Below are 14,260 nucleotides of genomic sequence, written 5' to 3'. Positions count from 1 at the left end.
TAAAAACCATATTATTTATTGACATTAATATACCAGAGTACAAAATATTAGAAATGCATATTGCATAGTGATGATCTGTAAGTGGTAAATGTGTTTAACAGTAGCATTTTTTCACATTTTATTACTTGTGCAAATGCAGCATAAAGAAATGACTGTATTTACAAGGGGGGGGAGAGAATATTTTAAAGCTCCAGCTTTTGATATTATTTTCTTTTTCTCTTCTAGAACCATATATAAACTTAGATACAACACGATTCATGTTAAGTACTTAGCTGCTCAATTAAATCTTCCACAGTATACACAATAACTTTGATATCATCTTTCTCTATCATCCGATGTTGGCCAGATTTGCGGAGAATAATATCCACATCTCCACTGACAATATTCTCTGCAAGTTTCATAGAAATCTGCCATGGTATATCTTCATCCTTTAAGCCATGGATAAGCCTTACAGGACACTTAATAGGTAGTGGACCACTCAACACACAGTGATTTTCTGCTTCCTGAATGAGTTCATAAGGCACATAGTAAAATCCTTCTTCAGTATGTTTGGTTGGGATTTTCCATTCACCTTTTTCTTCTATTTCTTTTTTTGCCTAAGATGTTAAACATGTTTAAGGTTGATAAATTGGAAAGAAAGGCAAAAAATGTAGAAATGGCACTCTATAAAGGATGGACGGTAACATTTTATAAATTAGTGTTTTGAGACTTAGAAGCCAACTTCCTGAGCAACCATTTTACAAAAGTACCCACAAAATATTCTTAAAATTATTATATCTTGGTTGAAAATATACATTATCATTAGTATATACTGAAGTTCCAAACAATATTTGAAACACACTCATGTACAATGCATGAAAATACTTCAGTCTGAATACTTCTTAGCATGAATAACTGATCAATTTCTAAGTCTGAAAGAAGATTCTGATTCACATAAAAGTATTATTCAACATAAATTCTAGACCTATTGGACCTATCACAAACCTTTCTATAAGCAGTATGATCTCCCAGGAACTAAAGACTTATTTATATATATATATTTGGCTGCTTATTTATTCCTCAATGTTTACAGCAAGAAAAACACAATAAAAATATAACAGCCAATGAAAACACATGCAAAGAAGGAAATAAACCAATAACCGATTATTTCCCAAAGGCCTCCAGAGTAGCTGTTTTTAAAAACATTTTCCGGAAAGCTAACAATGACAGTTCTAATTTAATCTAGAGAGGATGCATGTACAGTACATAAGAGGAAGAATGAATGAAAAAAAATTGCAAAAGTCACCTTCCTTTCACATATTTGCATTAGGTTATACTGTTGGGAACATTAATAACCACCGCCTATGTCTACGCGCCTTAGAGAGAACATTGCTCTCTACCTCCTCCTCGCTGCCGCCAGATGAAAGACTATTATTCTTTCTGATCTTCCAGTAATACCCATGTTTCCAGCTGACATATAATTTATCCCAGATCCTTAACTAGTATTCAACTATATTCAAGAAACACGAGGCTACTTGCATTTGAATATATTGGTACATACCTCTAAAGGAAGTTGTTGAAAAGTTGATACAATATAGTCTGCAGCTACAGATATCCCAACTAGTGCAGCTATTTTTTCTGGACGGGCAATTGCAGCATGAACCATCAACCATCCACCCAAACTGGAACCAACTAAAATCTTAACATAAAAATATTAAAATAACTTTTGTTACATAAATAGCTCACAGACATACCCCGTTTCCTCCAAAATAACACATCTCCTGATAATCTGCCCAATCGGGCTTTTGAGTGCATATGCTCCTTTTAGGGTTCAAAAAAATATAAGACAGGATCGTATTTTCGGGAAAACATGGTACATCAGTATACTTAATAAGATAAACAATAGAACTTCCTATTAAATATGTTATTGAACATGGAACTCTATTGATTCACAGTATTTTACTGTGATCTTATTAAAAACAAGATCTCTTGTTTTTAATGTCAATATACAGTAGGCCTATTCACAGCAACATATAATTTTAAATTATGTTTCAATAACCTTACTTATTTTGATATTGTGAGCTAGTTTAAGAAAATTCTGATTATCAAATCGTTTTTGACTCCTAGTGACATACAAAAGAAATGTAATGGAAAAAAATAAAATTAAACTCAAGATTCCAATATTTCTTCACATAAGCAAAAATTGCATAGTACCATGATATTCATTTATATGTACTTGGCTCATTTGTAGATAAACAATAGCACAGTAGTTAAACTGAAACTTGTATACTCAAGGCTCTTATTTAGCATAGTTTCAAAAATTTCTTACTGTGTTCTTAAAGCAGTTTGATTTAAAAGGCAATTTTGCTGAGACAATAAGCAACAATATTCGGAGAGGGGTGGCATACAAATATTATTATTATTATTATTATTATTATTATTATTATTATTATTAACAACAACAACAACAACACAGTAACCATCATCTATCAAAAGTTAATTTTATCAAAATATATTACAAATCAAGACTAAATATTTGCCAGGATGGTTCAAGGGAAATAGCCAGGTTCAACGGAAATAGCCATTTGGATTGTACAAAAGTACCTACATTCCACTGTCAGCAATTCCTTAAAGAATATGTCTCTCTTCTTAGGCTTATGTAAAAGCATTATTTGATTTGAAGGAATGCCAAAAAGAGCCATGAGTAAGCTTAGGCAAGTTCTGAACCATCTTTTCTCTTTTAAGCATGTATAGTTGAACAGTCTTTATACCAGCTTCTCTAAAACAATAACAATAAAAACAACAACAACAGAGTTGGAAGGGACCTTGGAGGTGTTCAAGTACAAGTCTCTGCTGAAGTAGGAAACCCTACACTACTTCAGACAAATGTTTATCCAAAAACCGTATGAATATATTCATCTATTTTCAAAAGAAAGAGGTTGGCAGGCAGGCGTAGGGAGGGAAGGAGGGAAGGAAGGAGGCAGGGAGGGAAGGAAGAAGGAAGGAGGAAGGAAGGAAGGAAGGAAGGAAGGAAGGAAGGAAGGTAGGTTTTAGTAAACAGTATGCTAGGCAACCTGTGGTCCTTCTGTGAGTTCATCCAGTACTGAAAGCACATCTTTCTTCCACTTTCCTACAGTACACTCTTTTACATTGCCTTCTGAACTCCCACAGCCTCTATAATCAAACCTGTGAATTAAAAAAAAGTCCAAATAAAAGTCAGGGTTTTACAAGCAGCACTCAATGCAGCTACAAAGTTATCAAAATAAAGATGTTATAATTTCTGTTCACACACAGAGTTGTAACAGAAATATTCTTGACAATCCTGATGTTGGTACACACAGTCCTTACAACTGAAATGCATGTCTGATTATTCTTTTACCACTATATCAATACTATCAACCATATTGTCTCTTGGAACGTATGGTTGATACGGTGTATATGTTGTTATGCAAGTCCCAGTCCTAACTGGCCGAATATTTTCTTACAGTGGAAATCGATGGCTTGACCTTTGGGTTGATTTTGTCAGGGCCCTAGTTTGGACCTATGATTTATATTATGTATATTGGAGATGATTTGACATGTAAATGCTGGATTGTTTTAATATGCAAATGGCATCTAAACTTTGCACTTCTTTTACTAATGTTAAAGACGCCATAGAATCCTAAGCCACTGAAGGACTAAATATAGATGAAGGACTAAATGCAGGTAAATGTCAGTTCTGTCAAAACACAAACAGTTCTGACAAGCAGATGAAGATATTTACAAAGAATATAACTCTTGCTCTGGAATAGTGTTTCTGAAATTTCTTGGAATAGTCATAGATCCAGTACTAGAAGATTACATTTCATCAGTGACCAGGAATGCTTTATATAGCTTGTCATATAATAGATCTTTTGGGAGATAATTACAATAATTTATGCCTTTATAATTTTTATTTGGATTACTGTGATGTGCTTCATGTTATATTTTTGCTTTGATACAGGGTGTGTTCCAAAAGTAATGCAATTTAATTTCCCGCGCCGCTCCTATTGGTCGGAATGGGACTGAAGCGAAGCGGCTGGACGTCAGTTATTGTAAACCTCTGCACACCGACCGTGTCACGAAAAGACCAACCAAGCGGAAATTTCAAGTGAACTTTTGCAATGTATAGAAATCCAACCTGATTATTTGGACGTCATGACTAGTGATGAAACCTGGGTTTTTTAATACGACCCAGAAACAAAAGGCCAAAGTTCTGAGTGGCACACCGACCAGTCCCCCAAGCCCCAAAAGGCAAGAATGAGCAAATCAAAAGTGAAAACCATGCTCGTTGTCTTTTTTAACAGTAAAGGAGTGGTCCATAAGGAGTTTGTTCCTCAAGGACAGTTAACGCTGCCTACTAGGTGGATGTGCTGGAAAGACTCCAAAAAAGGGTCATCAGGACAAGAAAAGACATCTCTGCTGCCTGGCAACTCCATCACGACAATGCGCCTTGCCACAACGCCCTACGAGTCCGTGAGTTCCTGGCCAAATACCAGCTGCCCCACCACCACTATAGTCCTGACATTGCCCCAGCAGACTTCTTTTTGTTCCCTCAGATTAAGGGAGCCCTGAAAGGAACCTTTTTTTCATCCATAGAAAAGATCCAATCAGCCATGAGGAAGACGTTGCGAAAGGTCCCCGAAGACGCCTTCCAAGGTGCATACCAGTCATGGCAGAGTTGCTGGAAAAAATGTGTAGAGGCCCAAGGACAGTGCTTTGAAGAATTTGAAGTGTTTGTGCAAATGTTTTCAATAAATTACTTTTTTAAAAAAATTGCATTACTTTTGGAACGCACCCTATATTTTTATTACATTCCATGATTCTATTATTTTTCTTTTCATTAATAATTATAGCTTCTCACATCAACAGACTCTGGGTATCTCATAAAATCTAAAAAATAAGTTACAATAATAAAAGCGGCCAAAACAAAAAATAGCTTGGATTAAGCTCTGCGGTTGGCTACTAGCTGGAACGCTAAATTGCATTAGCCGCCATGTGGGGCCAGTGCGATTTTGCTTCTGCACTTGTGGAGGTAGCAAAATAGCGCACGGAGCCGCAGGTGCGCCCATGTTTCGGAATGTGTGGAAGCAAAAAAAACTTGCCGAAACACGGGTGTACTTGCGGCTCCGTGCATAATTTTGCTACCGTGTTTCCCCGATAGTAAGGCAGTGTCTTACTTTCTTTTTACCCCCAAAAGCCCCCCTATGTCTTACTTTCGGGGTATGTCTTATATTGGAAAAAATAAGACACACCCCGCCAACCCACCTACCCGAACCCGCAACACCCGTGTCCGGTAAAAAGTAGTAGCACCCTCCCCCCCCCCACACAAACACACGGAGACACATCCGCATCCCCGCCTACCCGCCCCGTCCGGAGCTGCCGGAAAGGAGGCGGGCGAAGGAGGGCGCAGCTCCGGCCGCTCGCCTCGCCCACCCACCCGGCGTCTCCGAAGCTTACCGGTCTCTGGCGGGCGCCTTTCGGCAGGAGAAGCCTTCGCCGGGCTGCTTCGCTGCTTGTTGCTGTTCCTGATGCTCCCGCCGTGTTGCCCGTCCCGGCCAGTAAGCTTCGGAGACGCCGGGTGGGCGGGCGAGGTGAGCAGCCGGAGCTGCGCCCTCCTTCGCCCGCCTCCTTTCCGGCAGCTCCCCGCGCGCCCTTCGCCTCGCCGCGGCGAGGCGAAGGGGATGGGCGCGTGGGGAGCTGCCAGAAAGGAGGCGGGCGAAGCGGCGGCCCTGGACGAAGCGGCGGAGCAGTTCGCGGTGCTGGCGAGGGAGCTGCGCGCCCAGGAGAATCTCCCTTACGCAGCCTGGTGCCAGCTGGTGGTGGTGTGCTGCGTAAGGGAGACTCCTGGGCGCTCAGCTCCCTCGCCAGTGCCGCGAACTGCTCCGCCGCTTCAGCCAGGGCCGCCGCTTCGCCCACCTCCTTTCCGGCAGCTCCCCACGCGCCCATCCCCTTTGCCTCGCCGCGGCGAGGCGAAGGGCGCGCGGGGAGCTGCCGGAAAGGAGGCGGGCGAAGGAGGGCGCAACTCCAGCCGAACAAAGTGCAGCCGAGCAAAGTGCAGCAGGTCAAGCAGGCCACCAGGACAGGCCACTGCCAGCCGCTCGGAGCTTTCCACAAGGCTCGGCGTGCGCGCGGCTGCTCCTCCGAAGCCGGCTCGGGGGTTTCCATGAAGAGGCGGCGCCTGCGCCACGGAGGCAGCTGGGCTTGGGCCAAAGAGCCCGAGTGGCCGTCGGCCGCAACGGCTTGAACTGAGGGGAAAAGTCTTGCGGCGGCCGCTGCGGCCCGAGTGGATGAACGCCGTGCGGGGAATGCATGCTGCTGCTGATGGGGACTGCGTGGCTGTTGGCAACGTCTCCGCCCGGCGACCTGCCCTTCAGGCAGCGGCGCCCCCGGGAGGTGCCGTTCGACCTGTTCTAAAGAGCCGCCCCGCCCCGCCATTCTGCCCACCACCCCCGTGGAGCTGGAGACGACCGGGCCGGCCTAGCGGTAGCCCTGCCCCTCTACGCTCAACCCACCCCGCTCCCTCCTGCGCGCATCTCCGACGGAGCTTTCCCTCATTTGCTCCACCGCCAGCTTGGGCCACCCGGCGGGCGAGGCGGCGGCCCTGGCCGAAGCGGCGGAGCAGTTCGCGGTGCTGGCGAGGGAGCTGCACGCCCAGGAGAGTCTCCCTTACGCAGCGCGCCACCGCCAGCTGGCACCAGGCTGCCTAAGGGAGATTCTCCTGGGTGCGCAGCTCCCTCGCCAGCGCCGCGAACTCTTTGCAAAATGAAGGACGGTGCTGGGGCCGCGGGAACCGCCGCCAGGGCTGCTGCCGCGCTGCCTGGGTCTTCCCGAAGTCATCGGGCTCCCCCCCGCAATACCCCCCGTGTTTCCCCGAAAGTAAGACATATGTCTTACTTTCGGGGTATGGCTTATATTAGCCAACCCCCCTGAAAACCCCCATATGTCTTACAATCGGGGGGGGTCTTACTATCGGGGAAACACGGTATCTCCACAGGTGCAGAAGCAAAATCACGCTGGCCCTGCAAGCACTTATGAGCCGCGGCGGTGAGCGCAATTTAGCGTTCCGGCTAATAGTCCACTGCTAATTAAGCTATTGAAATACATTGTGACAGCCCTTCTCTGCTGCCAAACACATCTGACCACAAAGCCAGGTTTTAAGGGCTTTTCAGCACTTCTGAAGAGTGGATGCTATCTATATATCTGTGGAACTCCTATTCCAGAAGATGGGAGCAATAACAAAGAGGGCAAGCTTCCTATGTTCCACAAAATGCAGCAGACAAAGGATTCGGATTTTGCTCATTCTGTCTGAATATATCAAATGACAGAAACAATGGGAGATGATCCCTTGGATAACCAGGTCCTTGTTGATCCTACCTTTATACTTCACTGGCCTCATCTCTAGAGCCTATTATATGCCACACTTTACATAGAGGATAGGTTTGGATAAAAACACACACATAAAAGAAAATAAAAGTTATCAGTTCTACTTTAGAAGGTTGTAATATTCTATATTAGTTTTTGCCAATTTAAGAATGCTTGTGTTTTAGCAGTACAGTGTTCCTTCGATTTTCGTGGGTTCGAACTTGGCGAATAGTCTATACCACGGTTTTAAAAAAAATATTAATTAAAAAATAGTTCGTGTTTTTTTTCCTATACCACGGTTTTTCTCACCTGATGATGTCATACATCATGGCCAAACTAATAATTTTTGCAAATAAATAACAAAAAAATAATAATTATTGTTAATAAATAATTATGTTTATAAATATCAGGACCACTAAGTGTCTTATTCAAAGGTAAGTACCAGTAATAATGGTGAGTAAATGGTTGTTAAGAGAATGGGAAATGATAATTTAGGGGTTTAAAGTGTTAAGGGAAGGCTTGTGATACTGTCCATAGCCAAAAATGGTGTATTTACTTCCGCATCTCTACTTCACGGAAATTAAACTTTCGCGGGCGGTCTCGGAACGTATCCGCCGCAAAAATCGAGAGAACACTGTATTGTTAATTTAGAATAGAATTCTTTATTGGCCAAGTGTGATTGGACACACAAGGAATTTGTCTTGGTGCATATGCTCTCAGTGTACATAAAAGAAAATATACATTTGTCAAGAATCATGAGATGGGACACTTAATGATTGTCATCAGGTTCAAATACGAATGAAGAAGCAATCAATATTAATAAAAATCTTAAGGATACAAGCAACAAGTTACAGTCATACGTGGGAGGAGATGGGTGATAGGAATGATGGGAAAAAACTAGTAGTAATAGTAGTAATTTATGTATAACGTTTAGATACCCGACAAGCAGCAATTGGGATTTATAAATTTAACAAAAAAACAACACTTTAGAAAGTTGTGTATAAACTAGTTAATTATATATCACCAAACAACAGTAAGGTTTTAAAAAAATATACCTTACAAAAGAATGACCAACTGATTTGCAGAAATCTTCTAATGCAAGTGCCTTTACACCATTCATATTTGAAAAAATACCGGGCAGGAAGACAACCCCTGGATTTCTGCCTTTCAACTTATTATAAGCTAGTTTGGGTTGATCAGACCGGTTAAGCAAACTGTGTGATGATTTCTGTTTACAACCTAAACAAACAAACAAACAAAAAAAGCACACCATTCATATTTTGGTGACAATATTAATTTTCATGCAAATAAAATGAAATTGACACTGATTAAATCCATATATTAAGGCTGAAATTCACAACTTTTAGATATGGAGTCACTAACATAAAATTTTGTTTTGGAATCCCAAACACTTTGAAATGACATGGTTTCATGGAATCTAGGAAATTTGAGAAAATGGTTATGATGTATAATCTTTTATTAATTTTATATGGTGTTCAACTCCTAATTTTACAATTTCTTCCTATTTTACTCTTTCACAAATCTCCACATAGTGTATTTTTGGGAAGAAATTCATATGCTAATGTCTGACTTGAAACTATGTATACTTATGTTTATAAATATTTCTTAAGAATCTTTAAAAGGTTTGGACGGAGTTAAAACTACTTAACCAGCACTTCCCACTCATCACAGAAAGACAAAGGTCAGAGCTGTTTTGCTACACAGTCTAACACAGTGTTTTTCAACCAGTGTGCCGTGGCACACTAGTGTGCCGCGAGACATAGTCAGGTGTGCCGCGAAGCTCAGAGAGAGAAAGAAAGCAAGAGAGAGAGAAAAAGAAAGAAAGAGAGAGAGAGAGCAAGAGAGAGAGAGCAAGAGAGAGAGAGAAAGAGAGAGAGAAAGAGAGGGAGGGAAGGAGAGAGAGAGAAAGACATAGAGGGAGGTAAGGAGGAAGAGAAAGAGAGCAAAATCGAGAGGAAGGAAGGAAGAGAAAGAAAGAGGGATAGAGAGAGAGAAAGAAAGAGGAAGGAAGGGAGAGAGAGAGAATATTTTTGTCCAAACTTTTTTTAGCCCTCCCCCCCCGCCTCGCTCAATGTGCCCCAGGGTTTCGTAAATGTAAAAAATGTGCCGCGGCTCAAAAAAGGTTGAAAATCACTGGTCTAACAAGTCACAAAATTAATCAAGTGTAGAATCTACCAAACAACACTACATAATAGATTTGTGAATAATCTTTTGTCATAAAGCTAACCAGCTCACAATAATAAAGAATTCCTTAATATGTGAACCTGAATTACAAATTTACTAGTCTACCTAAAAACAGACATAATTCACACACTTAAAAGTTTATTTATTTCAATGGTTGAGGCAAAAGCAGGGATTTTAAAAAATATTTTTATGAAACCACAATTTAATTTTTTTAACACTTAACATGCAAAGGATGGCATTATACTGTAATTTCAGATGAAAAAATAAATATTTTATAAATTTTACAATGTGCTTGTAAACTATTTTCCAAGGTTGCAGGGTGTTCACAGGGGAAGGGATACAGGGTGACTTATGATAACTCTTGCCAACTTTTTTCTTCCCTTCTGGAAATACAATCATCTTAATCACTTTCAGCAAGCGTGACCATACTATCACTAGCTATTCCGAATATTGCAGCCCTTCATTCAATAAACAATAAAATATTACATCACTCAAATATGTATTGATATTTTTTTTTGTTGTTAACAATAAAAAATAGCCTAGGTAGCGCAGGAAGACTCAGACTTACAATAACTGCACAACGCGATTCAGCATTATACATGTCTCTCGGAAGCATGTCTATATAATACTAATAATATACAATACTTTGCACCCCCAAAAATGGCCCTCTTATTTAATCTTGAATCTCAACATGTTCAATCTTGAAAATTCCACGCAATGAAAGGAGATTTAGACTCGATTGATAGGACTTAGTAAAAACGAAGCTCAATGTTTGGAGGGGGAAAAAATCTGTTTGTGATTTTTTATTTTGGAGAAGCCATTATTGACAGAAGAAAAAGTAGCATATATTCTTTTTCATTGATGTGTTAAAGACACGTGCATTTTCGTTCAGGTGCTACTCTGGCATCCATTGTATCCCGATCTTAATTATACAAATTAGCGCAAGTGGAGGCGTCTCCTCGATCGCTGCCCTTTTCCTCTATTCGGCCAGCGGGACGAAGTAGAGTCTCCAGGACAGGCCACTCGCCTCACCCACTCCGCACTTACCCAGCAACTGAGGGAAGCCTAAGCCTGTCCTATGAGCGAGAGGGGAACCCCATTTCTGCTTCCCCCGCGAAAATACTCTCGTAACGCCCGCCACTGCCATGTCCCTCCTGCCCGACGTCGGAACTGGCACCACGCCTTTTCCTTCGGCTGCTTTGCCAGCGAGAGCATGCGCAGGAGAGAGGTGAAGCATTAATGAGGTACGCGCATGCGCCAATCGGGTACCGCTCTTGCTGTAGAACAACGAAAATTGCTTTTGTCTCTATGATGGAGAATCTCTGAGATACAATAGAGCCGCAGACCTGGTTTCTCTATGGTAGATCTTCCAAGGTTTATACATTTACACTGACAAGTCTGTTCTTTGCGAATTTTACTGATGGATTAGTTGTTTGCTTTAGATTTTTATTTATTTATTTATTTTAAATAAAAGTGACAGCTGAACACCAAGGACTTCCTCATTTATGCATTCATCTGATAAAGCCTGCTTTGAGAACTGGATTTAAAAACTAGTCTGAGACTGTTATCTATCTTAGACTGATGCTTTGAAAACGTAAATAAAGCAACATTATATCAAATGTGTTATTAATACATACATTATTATCTTGCTGTGCTAGTCTATAAGGGAGGAGGATCAGAAGTAGTCTGATAACCCTGTTTCAACCAGCAAATTGTTATAGCATTTTAGTAGTCCAAGACATTCCAATTAGTGACTGGTTTTGAATAAGAGGTTTTGTAAATCACATGCATCCGTTGATTTATGCAATTCCAAAAAAATTCAACAAACAGTGGATTATTTAAAAAAAACACCACTGCAATTTTGGATAAGGTAGTTGTAACATGTCTCACTTGTAATCTGCATACCTATCTTATCAAGCCACTCAATACATTTAATGAACTGCAATTTCATACTAACTTAGTTGGAAAATATGCTATCTGACTCCTGTTACATGGTTATTTATAAGAATAATGTTTATTATATACCTACCTACCTATCTATCTCTAGTTAATCTATCTATCTCCTCAGACTCAGGGCGGCAATACAATATCTAGAAATCTAAAACTAAAAACATCCTAAAAACCCTTTTCTTAAAAACCCAATTTCATTAAAAACCAATCACTCATATTCATCCAGTCATGCATATCAATTCATTCATCGGCCAGGGCTAGATGTTAACATTAATGTCCCCAAGTCTGTCGGCAGAGGTGGGTCTTTAAAGGAGGGAGTTGGTTCCATAGGGCTGGGGACGCCACAGAAAAGGCCCTGCCAGGCGACATTGCCTAGCTGACAGGACCTGGAGATGGCCGACTCTGTGGGACCTAACCAGCCTCTGGGATACATGAAGCAGCAGGCGGTCCTGTAAGTATGTATGTATGTATGTATGTATGTATGTATGTATGTATGTATGTATGTGTTTGCCTGCCTGCCTGCCTGCCTGCCTGCCTGCCTGCCTGCCTGCCTGCCTGCCTGCCTGCCTGCCTGCCTGCCTGCCTGCCTGCCTGCCTGCCTGCCTGCCTGCCTGCCTGCCTGCCTGCCTGCCTGCCTGCCTGCCTGCCTGCCTGCCTGCCTGCCTGCCTGCCTGCCTATCTATCTATCTATCTATCTATCTATCTATCTATCTATCTATCTATCTATCTATCTATCTATCTATCTAGACTCCTATGCCACCCAATCCCGAAGGACTCAGGGTGGTAATCATGTTCAAAGGGCTTTATTAATATTATTATTTATTAGACTTGTATGCCACCCTTCTTCGAAGACTCGGGGCAGCTATAGGTCATAACCAACACTTTGGATTGTGTTCGAAGACCAATCGGCAGCCAATGCAGCTCGCAGAGTTCTTGAGAATCATGGGTGTATCTCAGAAGGCCCATGACTGCTCACGCAGCTGCATTTTGCACCACCTGAAGTCTCCGAATGTCCTTCAAAGGTAGCTCCATGTAGAGAGCATTGCAGTAGTCGAACCTTGAGTTAATAAGGGCATGAGTGACTGTGAGAAGAGACTCCCAGTCCAAATAGGGCTGCAACTGGTGCACCAGGCGAACCTAGGCGAACGTCCCCCTCGCCAAAGCTGAGAGATGGTGTTCTAGGTTCAGCTGTGCATCAAGGACACTCAAGTTGCGGTTATTCAGAACAGTGTTTCTTAAATTGCCAGAGATACAGATGTTACATTATATGATGTCCCTATTTGCCTGGCGTTTAACACCCCATCTTCCTCTGCTTATAGAGGGAATTTCTCTATTTTTACCCACTGCATATCCTATGTGAGAGCCAATAAGGTAGCAAGAAAGAAACTGCAAGAGTGGTTAGAATATAGTACCACAGGGCTCACTGCTCACTCGTTCAATTCTGACTAGCTCAAGGTTGACTCAGCCTTCCATCCTTCCAAGGTCCTTAAAATGAGGATCCAGATTGTTGGCGACAATATGCTGATTCTATAAACCGTTTAGAGAGGGTTGTAAAGCATTATGTATGTTGTGGTTGACTCTGGGCCAGCTCCTACAACAGGGAATTTGGACGTTAGTTTAGGAGAATCCTCAGGTTCCCAGAGACTTGTCTTATTGCCAGTGTCTTCTTATAGTGAAGATTCATTGCCAAGGTCAGACGCTGGGGGAGTGGAATCGGACAGAGGTGGATGCAGCCAGCCCATTAGGTAATGACCCCATTAGTGAGTCATCAGACTCGGAAAAGGATTGGTTGATAGATGCTCGTATGCGCAGGCTCATAGCTAGAAGGGACCAACTGCACAGGTATCATAGAAGATAAGGGAGAACACATATGGCTGAGGCAATTAGGTTAATGGGGTTGCTGATAAATTACAGGCGTTGCGGAGTGCGCATGTGGGCATTTATCCGTTTGGAGAAAGACTATTGTTTTGGTTTGAACTGTTCCAGGACTTTCACAGACTTTTTGGATATTTCACAGTTAACTACATCTTGTTAATCATTGCAGGGGGGTGGCTGTGACGCTTTCACAGCTGCCTTTATCTGCTCTGTTTGTTTTTGCCTCTCGCAGCATTCCAGGATTGTAAACTGCATGGGAGAAATATTGACTCTGTTTAAAGTGCGTGCGTTCAGCACTGTTTTTGGATAAACAGATTTTCTTTTTGCTCTGAAACAGTGTGTGTTTGAATTTACATTCCTAACTCATTAGGGGGGCTCTTAGTGAAGGGTCTGGCATAACAATGTATATACATCTAAGGGCTTCTATTTTGAAAGTGGTGCAGTGGCCTAGTGAGCTATTGCCTTACAATAAGGAGGGTGTGAGTTCGATCCTAGGTTTGATCTCTCTCTGGGCATGAGAATGTATCTGCTGAACAAAACTTTGCATTGGTGACAGGATGGGCATCCATCCAGTAAACACTCGGCTCCATTCAGTTGCCCAGATTCCATCCTGCAAGAGATTATGGGGTTGTTAAAAGAAGAAGAAGAAGATGATGATAAGTTTAACTATTATTGCTTATATATCTCAGGTCCCAGTTGGGTGAAACCTGGACCAGTCACTTTCATCCCTGGGAAGGAAGCAATGGCAAACCACTTCTGAAAAACTTTGCTGAATAAACAGAAGGACTTGTCCGGGTAGACTCTAAGAATTGGACATGATTGAAGGAGGGGAAAAAAATCTGATGTAATGTTGACCAGCAACAGAGTC

At 42.0% G+C, this 14,260-nt stretch overlaps 1 protein-coding gene across 1 annotated transcript; it reads right to left on the bottom strand.

The window, feature by feature from the left end:
• On the bottom strand, window positions 1–10,791 carry ABHD10 (abhydrolase domain containing 10, depalmitoylase). Its single transcript, XM_070750154.1, has 5 exons — window positions 10,615–10,791; window positions 8,418–8,601; window positions 3,054–3,165; window positions 1,541–1,678; window positions 1–596 (listed from the first exon to the last, which is right to left on the bottom strand). Exons 1-5 carry the CDS (start codon window positions 10,712–10,714, stop codon window positions 261–263), a joined length of 870 nt encoding a protein of 289 aa, XP_070606255.1. The 5' UTR covers window positions 10,715–10,791; the 3' UTR covers window positions 1–260.
• Window positions 10,792–14,260: the final 3,469 nt, after the last annotated feature.

This window comes from Erythrolamprus reginae, chromosome 4 (assembly GCF_031021105.1).
Source record: "Erythrolamprus reginae isolate rEryReg1 chromosome 4, rEryReg1.hap1, whole genome shotgun sequence".
NCBI lineage: Eukaryota > Metazoa > Chordata > Lepidosauria > Squamata > Dipsadidae > Erythrolamprus > Erythrolamprus reginae.
Note: the sequence above shows the minus strand (reverse complement) of the source record. Positions and strands in the feature narration are given on the sequence as shown.